The sequence below is a fragment of the Anser brachyrhynchus genome, assembly GCF_964034855.1.
Source record: "Anser brachyrhynchus genome assembly, chromosome: 1".
NCBI classification, from domain to species: domain Eukaryota; kingdom Metazoa; phylum Chordata; class Aves; order Anseriformes; family Anatidae; genus Anser; species Anser brachyrhynchus.
The window spans coordinates 26,514,402-26,529,774 of record NC_137694.1 but is presented as its reverse complement, the minus strand read 5'-3'; the positions used below and the strand labels follow the sequence as shown (position 1 = coordinate 26,529,774).

Below are 15,373 nucleotides of genomic sequence, written 5' to 3'. Positions count from 1 at the left end.
CGGCCTCGATGCGGAAAATCGCCTGCCCGCCGCGATCCACTCTCCGCAACAGCACGCGACTGCCTTGGACTGCAAACCTCTACGGAGGGAGCAAAAGAAGGGGGCAGGGGGAAGTTCTCATTCCCTGTGAAGGAGTTACTTTGCAAGACCCCTTGTTTGCCTATGGAGTGACTGTGGGACACACCTCTGTGGTGGTTTTACTCAGGTGGGCAGCTGAGCTCCATCACAACCGCTCACTCACTCCCACTCCTCAAAGGGAAAAGGGGGAGAAAATACGATGAAAAGGGCTCAAGGGTTGAGACAAGAACAGGGAGTTCACTCAACAGCTATTGTGAAGGGCAAAACAAACTCAGAGTATGGAAATTAGTAAAATCTATTGGCTGTTACTTAGTAACAAGCCAGAGAAGTGAGAAACAAAGGAAAGAAACCAAAGCCAACTTCGTCCCACCCACCCTCTTCCACCTCCTCCCCCTGAGCGGCACGGGGGAATGGGGGCTGCGGTCAGTCTGAAGCCAGGGATAGAAGAATGGGGGCTTGCTTAATCATATTAATGATTAATGATTAAAGGATGTATCTGTGAAAGCAACACAATTGACGCTCAGGACGTATGTCTTGACACTGAGCAAGGTGTTTTCCACTTTGAAATTCATCCAAATACTAGTCAAAAGACTGTGCTTATATATTGGTCAAGGCTGTGTGTGTTTAAGAACTGCTTGTGCTTTTGCAGAAGTAGATAAGGAGAATATTACTCTCCCTAGCAAAAATCATTCTAGCTTTTGTATCTGTAACTTTGTTAGAATTGTCGGGTGTGATTTTTATATTTGGCACCAGTGGTATCCCACCAGTTGATCAAGTCTAACAATACAATATAAACAAGGTGCTGGTCATCACTGGTGAGACACAATCTTCGGGTGGTCACCAACGGCAAATGGCATTCTCAATACATTGTGTCACCCGATCATAGTCATATTGACCTTAGTTGGTATGAGTCTTGTATTGTATGTAATTATACTACTCTGGAACTGGAGAATGTTATACCGCATAGCCATGCTGACTTCTTTGTTGCACGTCCATGGTATGGCATTAAGTGATCAGTACCAAGTTGGGAATCTTTGCTGCGAGTAAAAGAATTTACTAATCTTCTAGAAAGGGGGGACTGAAGCCAGGGATAGAAGATCGGGGGCTTGCTTGATCGTATTAATGATTTCTAAATAAAACAATTGTAATTATTAAAGCCAGGAATGAAAGAAAGGGGGCTTGCTTAATTGCTTTAAAATAGATAATGCTGCGTGTCTTTGCTTACTGCTGTGCAAATTAATCGAAACAAGGAGTCTTGGGGCCCCTCACAGAAGATGTTTCCTGACAAAAATGGGGAACCTGTCTCAAAAACCAGCTGAGACCGACCTTGTGGTTTGGACAAGAGCCAAGGGGCAGCTGAGTCTGTACAAAGGCACGGGGTCAACTAGTGGTGATGAAGAGGAGTTATCGGACTTCATCCCCACGACCCCCCGACGACCACCACCAGAAGGCACTGCGCAGGTACAGATGGGAGGGGTTTATGGAAATGACTTCTTGGAGCTAATTTTAATACAAAACGGGGATAGGTTAGGCATACGCATAAGCGTATTGGGAAACTTCATGCATATGTAACTTTTTACTGCATATAACCAAAGCAAGTTGCCGCGTTAAGGTGCGCGTGCCTTTGGGGGCTATCCCGCATGTGACCGGCGCCAAGATAAACCACATACCTACTTTATAACTTATTTGTGTTGAGTTATAGTCTTCTTCCATGAACCAAGTCCCTGATGCTTTGTCTCCACCGCTCCTTCACGGTCACTCTCTGCCCCAGCTCCACGTGGGGTCCCTCCCATGAGATGCCATCCTTCCAGAACTGAGCAGGACTGCTGCCCACAGGCAGCAACTCTTCAAGAACTGCTCCCACATGGCTCCGTACCATGGGGTCCGTCCGTCAGGAGCAAACTGCTCCAGCACGAGTCCCACACGGGCGGCAGCTCCCCCCAGAACCCCTGCTCCTGCGTGGGCTCCTCTCCACGGGCTGCAGCTCCGGCCCGGGGCCTGCTCCTGCGGGGGCTCTCCATGGGCCGCAGCCTCCTCCAGGCCACATCCACCTGCTCCTCTGGGGGCTCCTCCACGGGCTGCAGCGTGGAGATCTGCTCCGTGTGGGACCCATGGGCTGCAGGGGAACAGCCTGCTCCATCGGGGGCCTCTCTCCACAGGCCGCAGGGGAACTTCAGCTCTGGCACCTGCAGCACCTCCTGCCCTCCTTCTGCACTGAGCTTGGTGTCTGCAGGGCTGGTTCTCACTCCTCCCTCTCCCAGCTGATGTTGTTCCACAGTTTTGTTTGTTTGTTTGTCTTCCCTTTCTTAAATATGCTTTCACAGATGCACAAACAGCAATTTTTGGCTCATCTCTGGCCAGCATCAGGTCCCTTTGGAGCCAGCGGAATCTGGCCCTTATCTAACATGGGCATCTTCTGGACTCTTCTCACAGAGGCTACCCCTGCAGTGCCCTGCAGATAAAACCTTGCTATGTAAACCCAATACTCCTATAGGAAGAGATCTTCTGCCATTCCTCTGGCAAATTCGGGGAGGGCCCTCTGCACCCAGACGGTCTGGAGCACGGGGACACCTTCAGCCGCTGTCACCAACCCAGCGACAGCACTGTGGCAGCACAAGTGAAGAATGGCCCCGCAGGAGCTGGACGTCAGGGGGGACCTGTCCCTGGATGTGGGTACAGTGCTGCCCTGTGCCCGGGAGAGTGTGGGGGTGAGCTAGGACAGCTGCCAGATCAACCACAGCCATGCAGAAGTAATGCTGTGCCCCTGCCAGCGGCGGGAATTAGAGGGAACGGTCAAATGAGTAGGGGAGGGGAGAAGCAAAGCCCCGAGGGGAGAAGCAAAGCCCGGAAGGGAGAAGAAGACAAAGACCTGCACTACATGACATGGTTTATTAAATACCAAGGAGGGTGACAGAACTTGGAATTAAAGGCAGGCTGTTATGTGCACAGAACCGCCGCATTCATGCCGGCATGGCGGGGCCAATGACTGCTCTTGCTCACTGCCTGGAAACTGCCCGAATTACGGGGCAGAAGGCAAGTGCTCGCAGTCTACTGCCATCTTGGTAGAACTATGGCTTGTTTTCTGGACTGGGACTTCGTCTGCTCCACCTTCATCTGATCAGTAATAATGTTCAGCTGTGAAAATAGGGAAACGCACAATAAGAGGGGAATGCTTAAGGAAGGAACACGTTTTCACCTCCAACTACAAGCATTTCAGAAGTTAGTGAAGGAAATACCACAGGCTACACACAGAACATCTAAAGGGAACCTGCAAATGACTCTTGCTCATCAGTGACTCTTGCTACAAAAAGACTCTTGCTACAGGCTTGGGGGAGAGTGGCTCAAGAGCTGTGCAGAGGAAAAGGATCTGGGGGTGTTGGTCGATGCTCGCCTGAACGTGAGCCAGCAGTGTGCCCAGGTGTCCAAGAAGGCCAACGGCATCCTGGCTTGTATCAGGAAAAGTGTAGCCAGCAGCACCAGGGAGGTGATTTTTCCCCTGTACTCTGCTCTGGTGAGGCTGCACCTTGAGTACTGTGTTCAGCTTTGGGCTCCTCAGTGCAAGAAGGACATCAAGGCCCTGGAACGTGTCCAGAAAAGGGCTATAAAGCTGGAGAGACCTCAGGGGAGACCTTATTGCTGTCTACAACTACCTGAAAGGAAGGTGTGGGGAGCTGGGGGTCCACCTCTTCTCTCAGGTAACTAGTGACAGGATTGGAGGGAATGGCCTCAAGTTGCACCAGGGGAGGATAAGGTTATAAATGAGGAGACATTTCTTCTCAGAAAGAGCAGTCAGACATTGGAGCTGGTTGCCCAGGGAGGTGGTGGCGTCACCGTCCCTAGAGGTGTTCAAGGCAAGGTTGGACCTGGCGCTTAGGGACGTGGGTTAGTGAGTGACATTGGTAGTAGGGTGATGGTTGGACCAGTGATCTTGAAGGTCTCTTCCAGCCTTAATGATTCTATGATTCTATGATTCTGTACCAGTGCAGAGAACAACACTATATGGGCTGCCGCAGGGAATGTTAACTCCATCCCAGACAGACCCAGTACAACTGGGGCAGGTGCCAGCTCAACCATGGCCACAGGGAAGTAATGCAGTGCCCCTGCCAGCCAGGCACGTTCTCGATGCCTCCTGAGGAGCCCTGCCCCATCGCATGGCCCGAGATCCCCATCCACGCTGCGGAAGAACGTCAACTGAGGCACAAAGAGCTCTTAAGGCAGGAGCCAGAAAGTGCCGCAGTCACTGCTGGACTGTGGGGGGGTGTGGCCCTCCAACTTAAGAGGACACTTGTGACGCCCCTGGTGATGCCCATTGTGACACAATGTGCCACCATCGCTGAGACGCAGTGTATGTGCACCCCTGCCAGCAGGAGTGCTCAGTGCTGTTGCCTCTGCTGTGGGAGCAACAGCGCTGCCCTGGCTGGGAGCCTCGGTGCGTCCCTGCCCTGCCTGGGAGCACCAGGCCACAGCCGCTGCTCGGGGCTCGGCTCCCCTGCCCCTGCGCCTGTCCGTGTCGGACCCAAGCAGGGCCCGCAGGGCTCTGGTGGCCCCAGGTGGGCTTGTGCCCACATCCTTGCTGCAGCATGCAGAGGCTCCTGGGGCTCCTCCACCGGGGCCAGGAGCATCCGATGCCCAGCAGCACTTCCCTGTCCAGAGACAGCGATGCCCACCAGCTGCCAGAGGAGGGCCTGCACGGGCTGCACCGCGCGGCCGCCCGTGGCGACCTGGCCCGGCTGAGGCGGCACTGGTGGCTGAGGAAACGAGGCAAAAACCGTCGAGACCAGGCAAAGCGGTGAGGGGCTGGGGGGTGCGCTTAAAGGCTTGGGGTGGGATCGCTCTCCCGTGGCGTGCGAGCTTCAGCCTGGTGCCGCTGCGTACGCGGCTCTGGCACCAACCCTCCTTCTGCAGCAGGTGTCAGCAAGAGCTGAGGCGATGGAGGGCTGAGGCTGGGCGTTGTCCGGCCAGGCAGCCTCTCGCCCTGAAGTCACTGGCACTGGACATAGTCGGGAGCACATGCTCCTACCAGCCCTTGGCAAAGCCTTCAGCCCCGTGCAGAGAGACGGCTGAAGCCCAGGGCAGAGTCAGGAGCACGGCAGCAAGGGCACCGCCTCCTCTGGAACCCTGGGTCAGAGCTTATGGGTGTGACCCGTTCAGTGACAAACTGGATCTGATTGATACAGCAGTGCGCGACGGGTTAAGAAGAAGGTTACTCAGAGGCATAGAGTGGTAACCAGGCTAGAGTAAGAGAAAGTGGGAACCACTAAGGAGGAGTTGTTAGGCTTGGACGGGCCTATAGAGGGCTACGCGTGATCAAAAGGAATGCACCAACCAGAAGTCTGTAACTATGTTTGCCAGCCACGTGCAGCGCGTGGAGGGGCTCAGAAAAACTATGTAAGATCTGGCATTGGGACAATAAAGGGTCTCCATTTCTCGACTATCTTGGAGCCTGTGTCGTCATTCCCTTCAAGAGCTGATCACTGAGAGGGCTTTTCCCTCTCAGCTGGCAGAGGGGAACAATCCAGCTTTGCTTGGAATTGCTGGGGCGGCTCGAGCGCTGCTTGAAGGGTGTGCTGCCGACCGCCACTGCCCTGTCCTCTCCCTGTGGGGTTGTTTAGCAGCCGCTCGGGCATTAGCAGTTCTCTCCTGTCCTGTGGGTGATCAGCGTCAGGGCATTCACCGCCCTTCTGCCGCTCGAGTGATTGTGGAAAAACTTGGAGACTTACACTGACTTCGCACTCTTCATGGAGTTCCACAGCCTCCAAAGCTTACGTTCTGCTTGGCATTGGCAAGTGGAGACTTGTGGCCCTGCGCGTGTTCCACAGCCAGAAGTGATTTGGGGCATTGCCTGCCTGTGGAAAGCTAATTTATTTTGGTTTTAGGACACCGCTGCACCTTGCTTGTGCGAACGGCCATGCAGACGTTGTTCGATTCCTGGTGCAAGAGAAGTGCCTGCTGAACCTTTGTGACAACACTGGCAGATCGCCACTCATGATGGTATGTGGAACACGTTACTCTGCTCTAAGTGGGGCTTTATCAATTGTGCTTCCAATGACAAGTGTCTTGCCGCATTCTTCACACCGACCTGTAGAGAAACATGAAAGTTGTAATCGGCACGTAATAGGCATACACTAGCTCATCTCGGAAGACGCTCTTATCTTCCAGCACTGGGAAGCTGCTGTAGCTGTGACAGAGTGAAACACGGCACAAGTCCTTCCTTTTCTTTGTGTTGTTTGCAGGCAGTGGAGAGCCAGCATGAAGAATGCGTGGCGATTCTGCTAGAGCACCGTGCCGACCCAAACCTGGAAGGTTACAGAGGCAAGTCTGCCCTTCACCTGGCTGCCGCAGCTCCTAACACGTCTGTAGCAGAGATGTTAGTTGAGCATGGTGCACACCTTGAAGCAAAGGACTGTGTAAGTTTTGAATCTGGGCAGCACTGCTCTTTGGGAAAGGCACTTAATTCGTCTGGGTTGTTCTGACGGGGATTCTTTATCCTTTCAGGAGAGAAATACCCCGCTTCTTCTTGCCATCTCCAGCCATCATAAAGAGATGGTAAAGTTTCTTCTTCAAAAAGGAGCGAATGTGTGTGCTCGAAATTTCTTTGGAAGGTGAGGCATTGCTCCAAAGTGCATGTGGCTCTCCTTAGCATTGTCACTGGAATGAACAGGAGAAGGAGAGTCAGTGTTGTCCAAGAGACAATGGGCATCAAGTGAAACAAGAGGCCTTCCCACAGCTGCTTAGGAGAAACCCTCTCAGCATGAGGAAGGTTAATCAGGGGAGCAGGTGGCACCAGGGGTTTGAGCAGCCTCCATCCTATGAGGCTTTGAAGAGCAGAGTGGAAGAAGCCTTGAGCAACGTGCTCTGGCCTCGTGGCTGAGTCTGCTCTGGGGAGGCGGCTGGCCAGGAGCTGTCTGGAGGTGCCTTCCAGCCTCAGTCCTCCAGCACTCCCCTGTGTGTGGCTTTGCTTTCCCTGTGCTTGTAGGAATCGGGGAGGGAATTGTTTGGGGAGGAAACAGGGATTAGAATAACAACAACACAGAGCCTGCAAATGCTGCTATGTTTCATACCACCTTTTGGATGCTTTAGGACTGCTCTTACGCTTGCCGCTTCTGCTGGGGAAACGGATGTAATAGAGCTACTTCTTTCCTACGGTGCCAACATTGCTTGCGATACGGCTGTGGATTATGCTCTCCGGTCGGGACATTCTGAGTGAGTGTTTTGTACGTCACTGTTAGAGCGGCTGAGTTGTCAGAGTGTCCGTGCTGATTTGTCACCCTTTGTGATAGATGCACAAAGGCTTAACGATATCTTCAGACCTTTCTTGAAGCTGGGCTCGGTGATGTCTTCTCATAAATCACCTTCCCAAGTCAAGAGAGGATTTGGAAGTAGAGGAGAACTTCCACCCACAAGGCTTTCTTAGAAATCCCGCTTGTGTTGCTAAGCCCAGTTCCGCTCCACTGACCAGGAAAGAGGCACCTTTTCTTTCAGTGGGGATCTTACCAGTGTCCCTTTAGATAAACCCTCAAAGAGATCCCTGGTGGTGTAGCAGGTCCACCATCATGGGGAGACTGACACCGCACACAGACAGTTCTGAACTGGTTCCAAGTCAGTTGCTGTCCTAGGCAAGAGCAAGGATACTAGGCAAGGATGTTTTGGATCTGACTGCCTGTATGTTCTCTCTATCTGCGTGTAGCCTTTGCAAGAAACTGGTAGAACATGCACGCTGTGAAAAGACGGGAGAAGCTTCTGCTGGCGCTGCACAAGACACAGCAGTCCCCAGCAGATTCTGCTCTCCGAGGACTGAGCGCTTTGCACTGGCCACACTTGCTTTGGATGGAGAAGGTAGGATCCTGAAGTGTGGAAGAGCTGATGAGGACAACTAATGTGGCCTGATGTCAGACCGCTTCCCGTATTTGGGGGCAGGGCTTGACTGGCAGGGAAAAGCAGAGTGCCAGGAATGCTCACACTGTCTCGCTTCGTCCATCCCTTGTAGGTGCCCTGCCAGCTGTAGGAGCAGAGCAGGAGGAAGAGGCTGAATTGCCCTGGGATCGCAAGGTACTTTCTGTGAAGGACCCACTGGGCTCCCATTTGGCTCGCTTACTTTGGGGCAAGTTTACCTCTGGGCTCGCTTACCTCTGTTGCTGCCTCCGCCACTTGTTTGTGACTGGGGCCCTTGAACTACTTGTGCTCCAGCCCAGCTGTTCAGTTTGCGCTGGGTTGGTGAAACTGCTGGGAGAACTGGGTCTCGCTGCAGCTGGCCTTTCAGTTAGAGTTCCAGTCTAGGGAAAGCATGTTCTACGTAATGAAGCAGCAAAGATTATTCCTGCTGCTTAAAATCTTCTGAGCTTCTCAAAGGGGCTGGCCGGGAGTGGACTGTTGCTTTTCACCATACTTCACCAGTGCTCCGGTAACCTTTATGTGGCAATTCTTAACGCCAACAACGAAGAGATACCAGAGAATAGCATTGAGGGCTTGCAGCTCTGCTTTCAGCGTGCATTCCTTGGCCGCGAGCATGTTCTCAGAAGCAGCAGGGAGATTCCAGGCCATGCTTAAGCTCTGGCAGAACGAAGTCTGGCTTCTGCTTTACAACTGCTGAAATGCCATTGGAGGCAACAATAGTTCTGCAGATTCCATTCTCCACTGCCCGCCTTTTTGCGTAGGTAGAAAGCCCCTGCCCAGTCTCTCAGGCTATGTTCCAAGAAGAGAAAAAACGTTAAGCCTTCCCTCTGTTTTAAGAAACAGAAACCCTCACAAAGAGCTGCTGATAGTTGAGGCTAAGAAAGATGGAGAGAGGTCCCCAGCTGTGCCTGGTGGTGGTGCACTTCCAATCCTTTGTTTCAGTCAGAAGACTGACCTAGTTGTAGAACCTAATGAGTAAAAGCACAGCTCATATTCCCATGTTCTCACTGACTTTGTCATGCTCACGGAACCCCATTTCTTTAGGATCAAGACAGACAGCTGCAGCTTGAGCTTCCTGGTGCTCCTGAAAGTCTGTCCGTGTCAGAAGCCCCACCTGAAGCTACTGAGAGCCAGCTCAGTGACACTGAGAAAGACGTAGAGCGCTTGCAAGAGGAATTGGAGATGGTTAAAGCTAAGGTATGGAAAGGCAGCACTATAGGGATAAATCCAAGGGTGGTTGTCCTTTCTCTTCCCTTCTTCCCCCTCTCTGCTGGTGACCAACACAACGGGCCCTTTGGGGAGCTTTTCACAAGCTGGAGGGACAAAGCAGTGCGTTAGGAGGCACCTTCCAGGGGGTAGGTTTGACCAGAGCAGTTTGCGCTTTCTCAAAACTTGGGTGTGCTCTGAGACACAGAGGGTGCGGCACCACTTGGGTGTGCTCTGACAACGGTTGTAAATTTTTTTTCATGTCTCTGTGTTGGGACCAGCATTGGCAGTGTCTGTGCCAGAGTCGCAGACAAAGCAGGCTGAGTTTTGTGCCAGCGTTCAGGAAATTCTGTAGAAAATCTACAGAGCTATAGGAGAGGGGTTAGTACAAAATGCAGTGAAGTAACATGCATGGGGGTTTGAGAGTGGAAGCAGTCAATTTCCCTCCCTAAAGACTAGGCTGACCACCATGGATTGATTCTTCCTTTGGTTTTGCAGGTGGAGGCATCGGAACAAGCGTGTATTGAGTCTGAGGTCTGGGTAAAATACCTGGAGACTGTACTGGAGGATAAGAAGAGAGAAGCAGCAGCTTCTTCCCAGAAAGTGCAAGGCTTTCTGGAGCCATCCTTTGGAACTGGAGCTCTCCAAAAGCTGGAAGAACGCATGCAAGGGTAGGCAGGGTAGTAAGACAGAGGGGCGAGACGCTGCTTTCTGGGACTCTGTGAACGCAGGGGAATTGCCTCGTCACATCACAGAAAGTTAATACAGGATTTGGAAAGAAGCCTTTGCTTTAGCTTATGTTCTTGCACACTGTTCTTTCCAACTGTGTGCTCTTGTGGAGTTCCCCAATAAGGCCTGTATTTCTCTTTCAGACTCAAAGCTGGAAGTGACAGATTGGAAGCCACAATCCAGCAACAAAGCAGACTGATTGAAGCCCTTCAGAGACACCAGCAAGCCTCTGCCTCAGTAAGTCAGTGATAAACTTCCCTCTTCCCTGTGAGCTCCTGCGCCTAGCTAAGTAGTTCTGTGGGGACAAAGTAAGATGAGATTTTTCTGCCAAGCTTAGGGGAGCTGAGTTCTTGACCAGCTGTGCTGACTGTAAGCTGCTCTGAAAATCCTGCCGGTCTGTTCCCCAGCTTTCTGGTTTTGAGAGTTTTCCCATGATACTACGGCAAGTCCTACAGCACCAGGAAGTTCTTAGCACTAGAAAAAATAAGGGTTCACTGGAATGCACTGGTCTAGGTATTTTCTGCTTTAGACCAGTGGTGATATTGAAGATCGCAGGCTGCACTTGAGATATACCTCCTGCGTGAGAGGTGGTAGTCAAGTTTGCACAATGCTGCACAGCCCCGACCTGACATGCCGCGCTGTCGCTAATAAAGCAGTTCCTCTTGGCGTAAAGGAGGGGCTTTTATCTGTGAAGCAAATGATTCTTCTTGTCTGCCTGGGGAGGAGGGAGGTGAACATGAGCCCTGTACTCTACTGAGACTGGCAGGAGGGGAAGAGCGGCAGAGAGGTGTGAGGCAGGAAAGTTGCACGCAGCATGACTTTTCGCTTCTTTTTGTGCTTCTGTAGGCTCGTAATCACCCGGAGGACTTGGTAACTGCCTTTCAGTCAGCACAGACAACCGCAGACGGGCATCCACACCAGCAGGTATGTATGGGAATGCTTTCTGTGAATGACTATTTTAGTCTTTGAATACCTGCTGGGCAGGTAGTGGGTGAAAAGACCAGGGGAGCCATGGGAAACCCTCCTGCTTTTATGGCAGGGCACGTTCAAGGGAAGGGGAAGCCCTGCTACTCCTGCTTCCCCAGTACTGCTACCGAGTTCTGCCTAGGCTATCTGCACATACCACATGTAGATGCTGTCCCTGTGCTGGTTCTACCATGTATCGTTTCTGTTTTGAAAGCATCAGTGTCAGAGAACAGAAGAGAAGCTGGTTGAGTTGAAATGCCCAGTCGAAGTGCGCCTCGAGCAGGAAATGAAAAGCAACAGCGAACTGCGGAGAGAATGTCTCAGGTATGGCTTGTTAGCACTTTAAAGAGAGATCCCATAGAGTAGAAATCAAGCTTCATGGAGGCTGAATGTAAAAATAGGTGAGGGTAACTGTCTGTGAGCAAATTCAAGCCTCACGCTAGGTCTTACAAGGCTCTTCTGTACACGTGCCTATGGTTTTACAGAGCTGCCAAAAGAACTTCAAGTGCAGGTTGCCCTGCAATTCTCCTGGGAGGGCAGGAAGTCCCTTCTCCATTTATTCCTCCGTTCAGGTGCAAGGTGGACCCTCCAAGTGATCTGCGGCACTGGAATGCTGGTTTTTCTCAGTAACTCCTGGTCTGTCAAGCGTGTTAAAGAAGAAGCAAGGCTTCTCTATGCTGTTTATGTCTGAGAATGTGAAACAGGCTGGTAGTTCCTTCACCTCCTACCTCAATGTTTTCTTGACTAATTTGCTGCACAGGTTAAGGAGGCTTCTGAACGGAGCTCTGCAGAAACTAAGAGAATCTGAGGCCAGAGAAAGAAAGCTCATGATTAATACTGCAAGAGACATGACGAGCAGCTGCTCTGAAGGGGCCAGTGAAGCTGATAAATTAACAGCAAAGGTGAGCTCCAGATTCTGCAGGATTTTGTGGTTTCTTTTTTTGTCTGTTAATGTTCACACCTCTGTTGTTCTTTTCTATGCTCCTTCTTGTATTGTGAGACGTCTGTTCTCTCCTTCATGCTCCTTCTGTTGTCATACATAGCAGGTATTGTAGAAGGAGTCAAGTGCCCTTGTGGTGGCTCATTCTTAGTCCAAAGGCTCGTAGCATTCTCGTGGCTTCACTGCCATTAGAAGAGTTCTCTTAAATGACAGGGAATGGCATTGTGTTTAGGCAGTGTAAAATGAAGATTAAGTTTCCGGGTTTTTGTTTGTTTTTATTTTTTGTTTGTGTTTGTTTTGAGGGATTTTTGTTTGTTCGTTTTCTATCTATTTATAAAAGGCAGGAACCTCCCGAGTGTATTTTTAGAAGGTATAGAAAAGGTGTATTTCTGGGGGAGAAGAGTAAGACAGCATCGCAGCTGGCCTTTGGGACTTAATGGGACATCTGCTATATCCTCCGTATCCTTGCAACCAAACATCAGCTTTGACCTAGAGAGAAAATGCGTTCCTCCAGCAGTTCTGTCAAAGTGGCCTCCTGAGGCACTGTTTCCAAAGCTTTCAGAGTAAGGGCAGGAAGAGTGTTTGTTGCTCGTGCCTACTCCGTTCTGCACTGCAGCGCTTCCCCCCACACACAATAGGCATTCTTTCTGGTGTCTGGGTAGAGGTGTGTTTGATGTCCCATGAGCAGAGGAGCATTTTGGGCAAGAGCGTCCCTAGCAAAAGAACCGAGGAAGGATGGAAACTTGGGGAATCCTGTCAGCAAAGATCTTAAAGCTGTTCTTCTCTTAAAAGACGAGCCTGCCTTTACTTTGCTTTTAATACCGAGTCAGAAGGTGACAAAGACCATCTTGACACCCTACCCCTTTATGCATTGCTCTCCACAGCTCAATGAACTTTCGCAGCAGCTGGAGATGGAGTCTGGAAAATGCAGGCAGCTAGAAGCACAAAATTGCGACCTGCAAGAAGAGCTGTCTGCTCTGCGTGGGTCTCAGGAAAAACTGGAGAAGAGCAATGGCCAGCTGCAAGAAGAGGTGGCATGCATCAAAGCTCTTCTGAAGACTTACAAGGTGGGTCACAGGCAAAAGCAACAGCATGAGACAGAGATAAGAAAGAGCCTGACAAGGAACAAGTGCTCGGACCAGAAGTCGCAGGTGATGTTTGTATTTGGGGTCTTGCCCCTCATTCTTTCTGTGAGGCGTTGTTCTCCACAGGCACAGAAGTCCCTGTGAATTGTGTATGGAGCCTTTGGAAAAGGCTTACAAGCAGAGGACTGTCTTACAGAGACAGAAGTGTCTTAGCACTGACTCTGAAGTAAGAACAGAGTGCTGAGAACTGGTGTCCTCCAGACTAAAATGAATGGTTGACCTGTGGGAGTTTCCGGCTTCTGCCTTCACTGCTGGTGGTAGTGAGGAGGCAAGTGGCCTCCCCTTAGTGAGGCTGGGCCCTTGAAACTGGGTATGTGTGACTGATGGGGGGATGGTTCTCTTCTTCTTTGTGGTGATGGAAATTTCATTATCTGCTTCAGACACAGGCAGCCTCTCCAGACGTGCAAGAACTGACAAGATCCCCTCCTTGCACTTCGCTGGGAAAGAGCCCAAAGCACAGAAGCAGAGATGCTGACTCTGAAGAGGAGGATGTTAGGGAAAAGACACCACAAGATCATACTTTTGCATATGAGTCCATGCAGGAAAGACTGGAAAATTACAGGTACTACTATCTGGAGGAAGTAAACCTCAGAAGATGCCTACAAAAGGACCTCAAAAGGTATGTCTGGACGTTTTTTGGAGTGAGAGCAAGATGCTGCTTTTTCCCTGTACATTTTCTTCCTAACATCCCTTTTTTTTGTCTGGTCAGCATTATGTCAGTAAATATGCCTAACAAGGCATATTGATAAAAGACTCCTCTGCAAACCTTCCTCTTTTTTAGAACTGCCTTCATAATGCTTCAGTGTTCCCGCAGTACCATCACTGGTCGTGGCATTACAAAAGCATTTTTGAAGTTGGCATTGTCTTAACATGTGGTCTTCTGGCCACTCTGATAATGTGTTCCTCATTGTAACGTTCTCTGCGATATAAGGCAGAGAAGCGAAATTGCCTGTCCTATTGTCCTGTCTGCAAACATGAATGCTTGAATAATATGGGCCTTCTAGAGAGCAGAATCTCTGAATCTGCTGATTCAATCTCTCTGAATTTTTCAGAACTCGTCAGAGACTAGCTGAAGTCAAAGCTCAGCTCCACCAGAAGCACCACTGAAGCCTGCGTGGCTCAGGTCAGCATTCATAAATGTTATTCTCAACCCCTCTTAAAGCATATCTGTGAGCAAGCTTACGCTTCTGAGCCTCAAGTTAGAATCCCTTTGTGGTTCCAAAACACACCTTCTTTATGCTAAAACAACTGCTAAGCATCAGAAGAGTACACAACTGTATGGGGGCGGGCTGAAGACCTCTGGTCATTGGGGGGTGTGCAAAATACAGAGTGCCCTTCTTCTTCTGCAAAGCCGTAAGGGAAAGAGTGAAGGGAAAGAAAGGGAGAATAGACAAAATAACCGTACAAATGGTAATAGGAGAACAGGCACCAGACAAAGACATGCCGCACTGAAGGCTGCGTTAGGGCCTGGTTGCAGCAAGAAGATGTTTGCCTTTTCAAAGGCAGATCCTTTTCAACGTTTTCAAGGTGAATGCGGAAGCTGTATTTTAGGAGTAGTGTTCCAAAGAATGCCCAGTTTGAATGCTTAGAGAGTAGGGACACTTGAGGATGAAGAGGGCTGCAGAGGACTAAGTCTAACACTGATGAGCAAGAGTCATTTGCAGGTTCCCTCACAACGTTCTGTGTGTAGCCTGTGGTATTTCCTTCACTAACTTCTGGAATACTGGTAATTGGAGGTGAAAAGGTGTTCCTGCCTTGTGCATTTTCTTCTTATTGTGTGTTTCCCTGTTTTCACAGCTGGATATCATTACTGATCAGATGAAGGTGGAGCAGACAAAGTCCCAGTCCAGAAAACAAGCCATAGTTCTACCAAGATGGAAGATGACTGCCAACACTTGCCTTCTGCCCCATAATTCGGGCAGTTTCCAGGCCGTGAGCAAAAGCAGCCATTGCCCCCACCACGCTGGCAAGAACGCAGCGGTTCTGTGCAGATAACAGCCTGCCTTTAATTCCAAGTTCTGTCGCCCGCCTTGGCATTTAATAAACCATGTCACGTAGTGTGGGTCTTTGTCTGTTCCCTTCTCCCTTACGGACTTTGCTTCTCCTCTCCCATGCCCATGTGACTGTTCCCTCTGATTCCTTCTGCTCGTCTCTCTTACTGACCAGGAGCATCCTGTGAACATCAAATGTATTATTTCCGTTGTGGGAAGCAGACCAACCCTCTTGCAGATGTGTCCTGTGAGTTACACAGTACCAAGGGAAACTCCTGGGTGAACTAGGGACAAGGGCTTGGGATGGAAAAAGGGAGAATACACAAAGACAGAGGTGTCATTTGCCTCTTGTGGCTGGAAATGATTCCCTTGCAAAAGGGATAGCCCACGACAAGCGGGGGACCTCAACCACACTGTCCATGAGG

The 15,373-nt window shown here is 50.6% G+C and overlaps 1 protein-coding gene across 2 annotated transcripts; it reads left to right on the top strand.

The window, feature by feature from the left end:
- The first annotated feature begins 3,206 nt into the window (after positions 1-3,206).
- On the top strand, positions 3,207-15,014 carry LOC308194712 (uncharacterized protein). Of its 2 annotated transcripts, XM_080590913.1 has the most exons (16): positions 3,207-3,773; positions 5,955-6,069; positions 6,312-6,485; positions 6,574-6,680; positions 7,159-7,281; positions 7,766-7,914; positions 8,066-8,127; positions 9,016-9,168; positions 9,676-9,848; positions 10,050-10,143; positions 10,753-10,830; positions 11,087-11,196; positions 11,633-11,774; positions 12,697-13,576; positions 14,010-14,080; positions 14,755-15,014. In XM_080590913.1, the coding sequence occupies exons 2-14, from the start codon at positions 6,064-6,066 to the stop codon at positions 13,039-13,041; spliced, it is 1,716 nt and encodes a 571-aa protein (XP_080447039.1). In that variant the 5' UTR covers positions 3,207-3,773; positions 5,955-6,063; the 3' UTR covers positions 13,042-13,576; positions 14,010-14,080; positions 14,755-15,014. The 2 variants fall into 2 exon arrangements, with proteins under 2 accessions (XP_080447039.1, XP_080447038.1); XM_080590912.1 differs by having other exon boundaries at positions 14,010-15,014.
- The last annotated feature ends 359 nt before the right edge of the window (positions 15,015-15,373 follow it).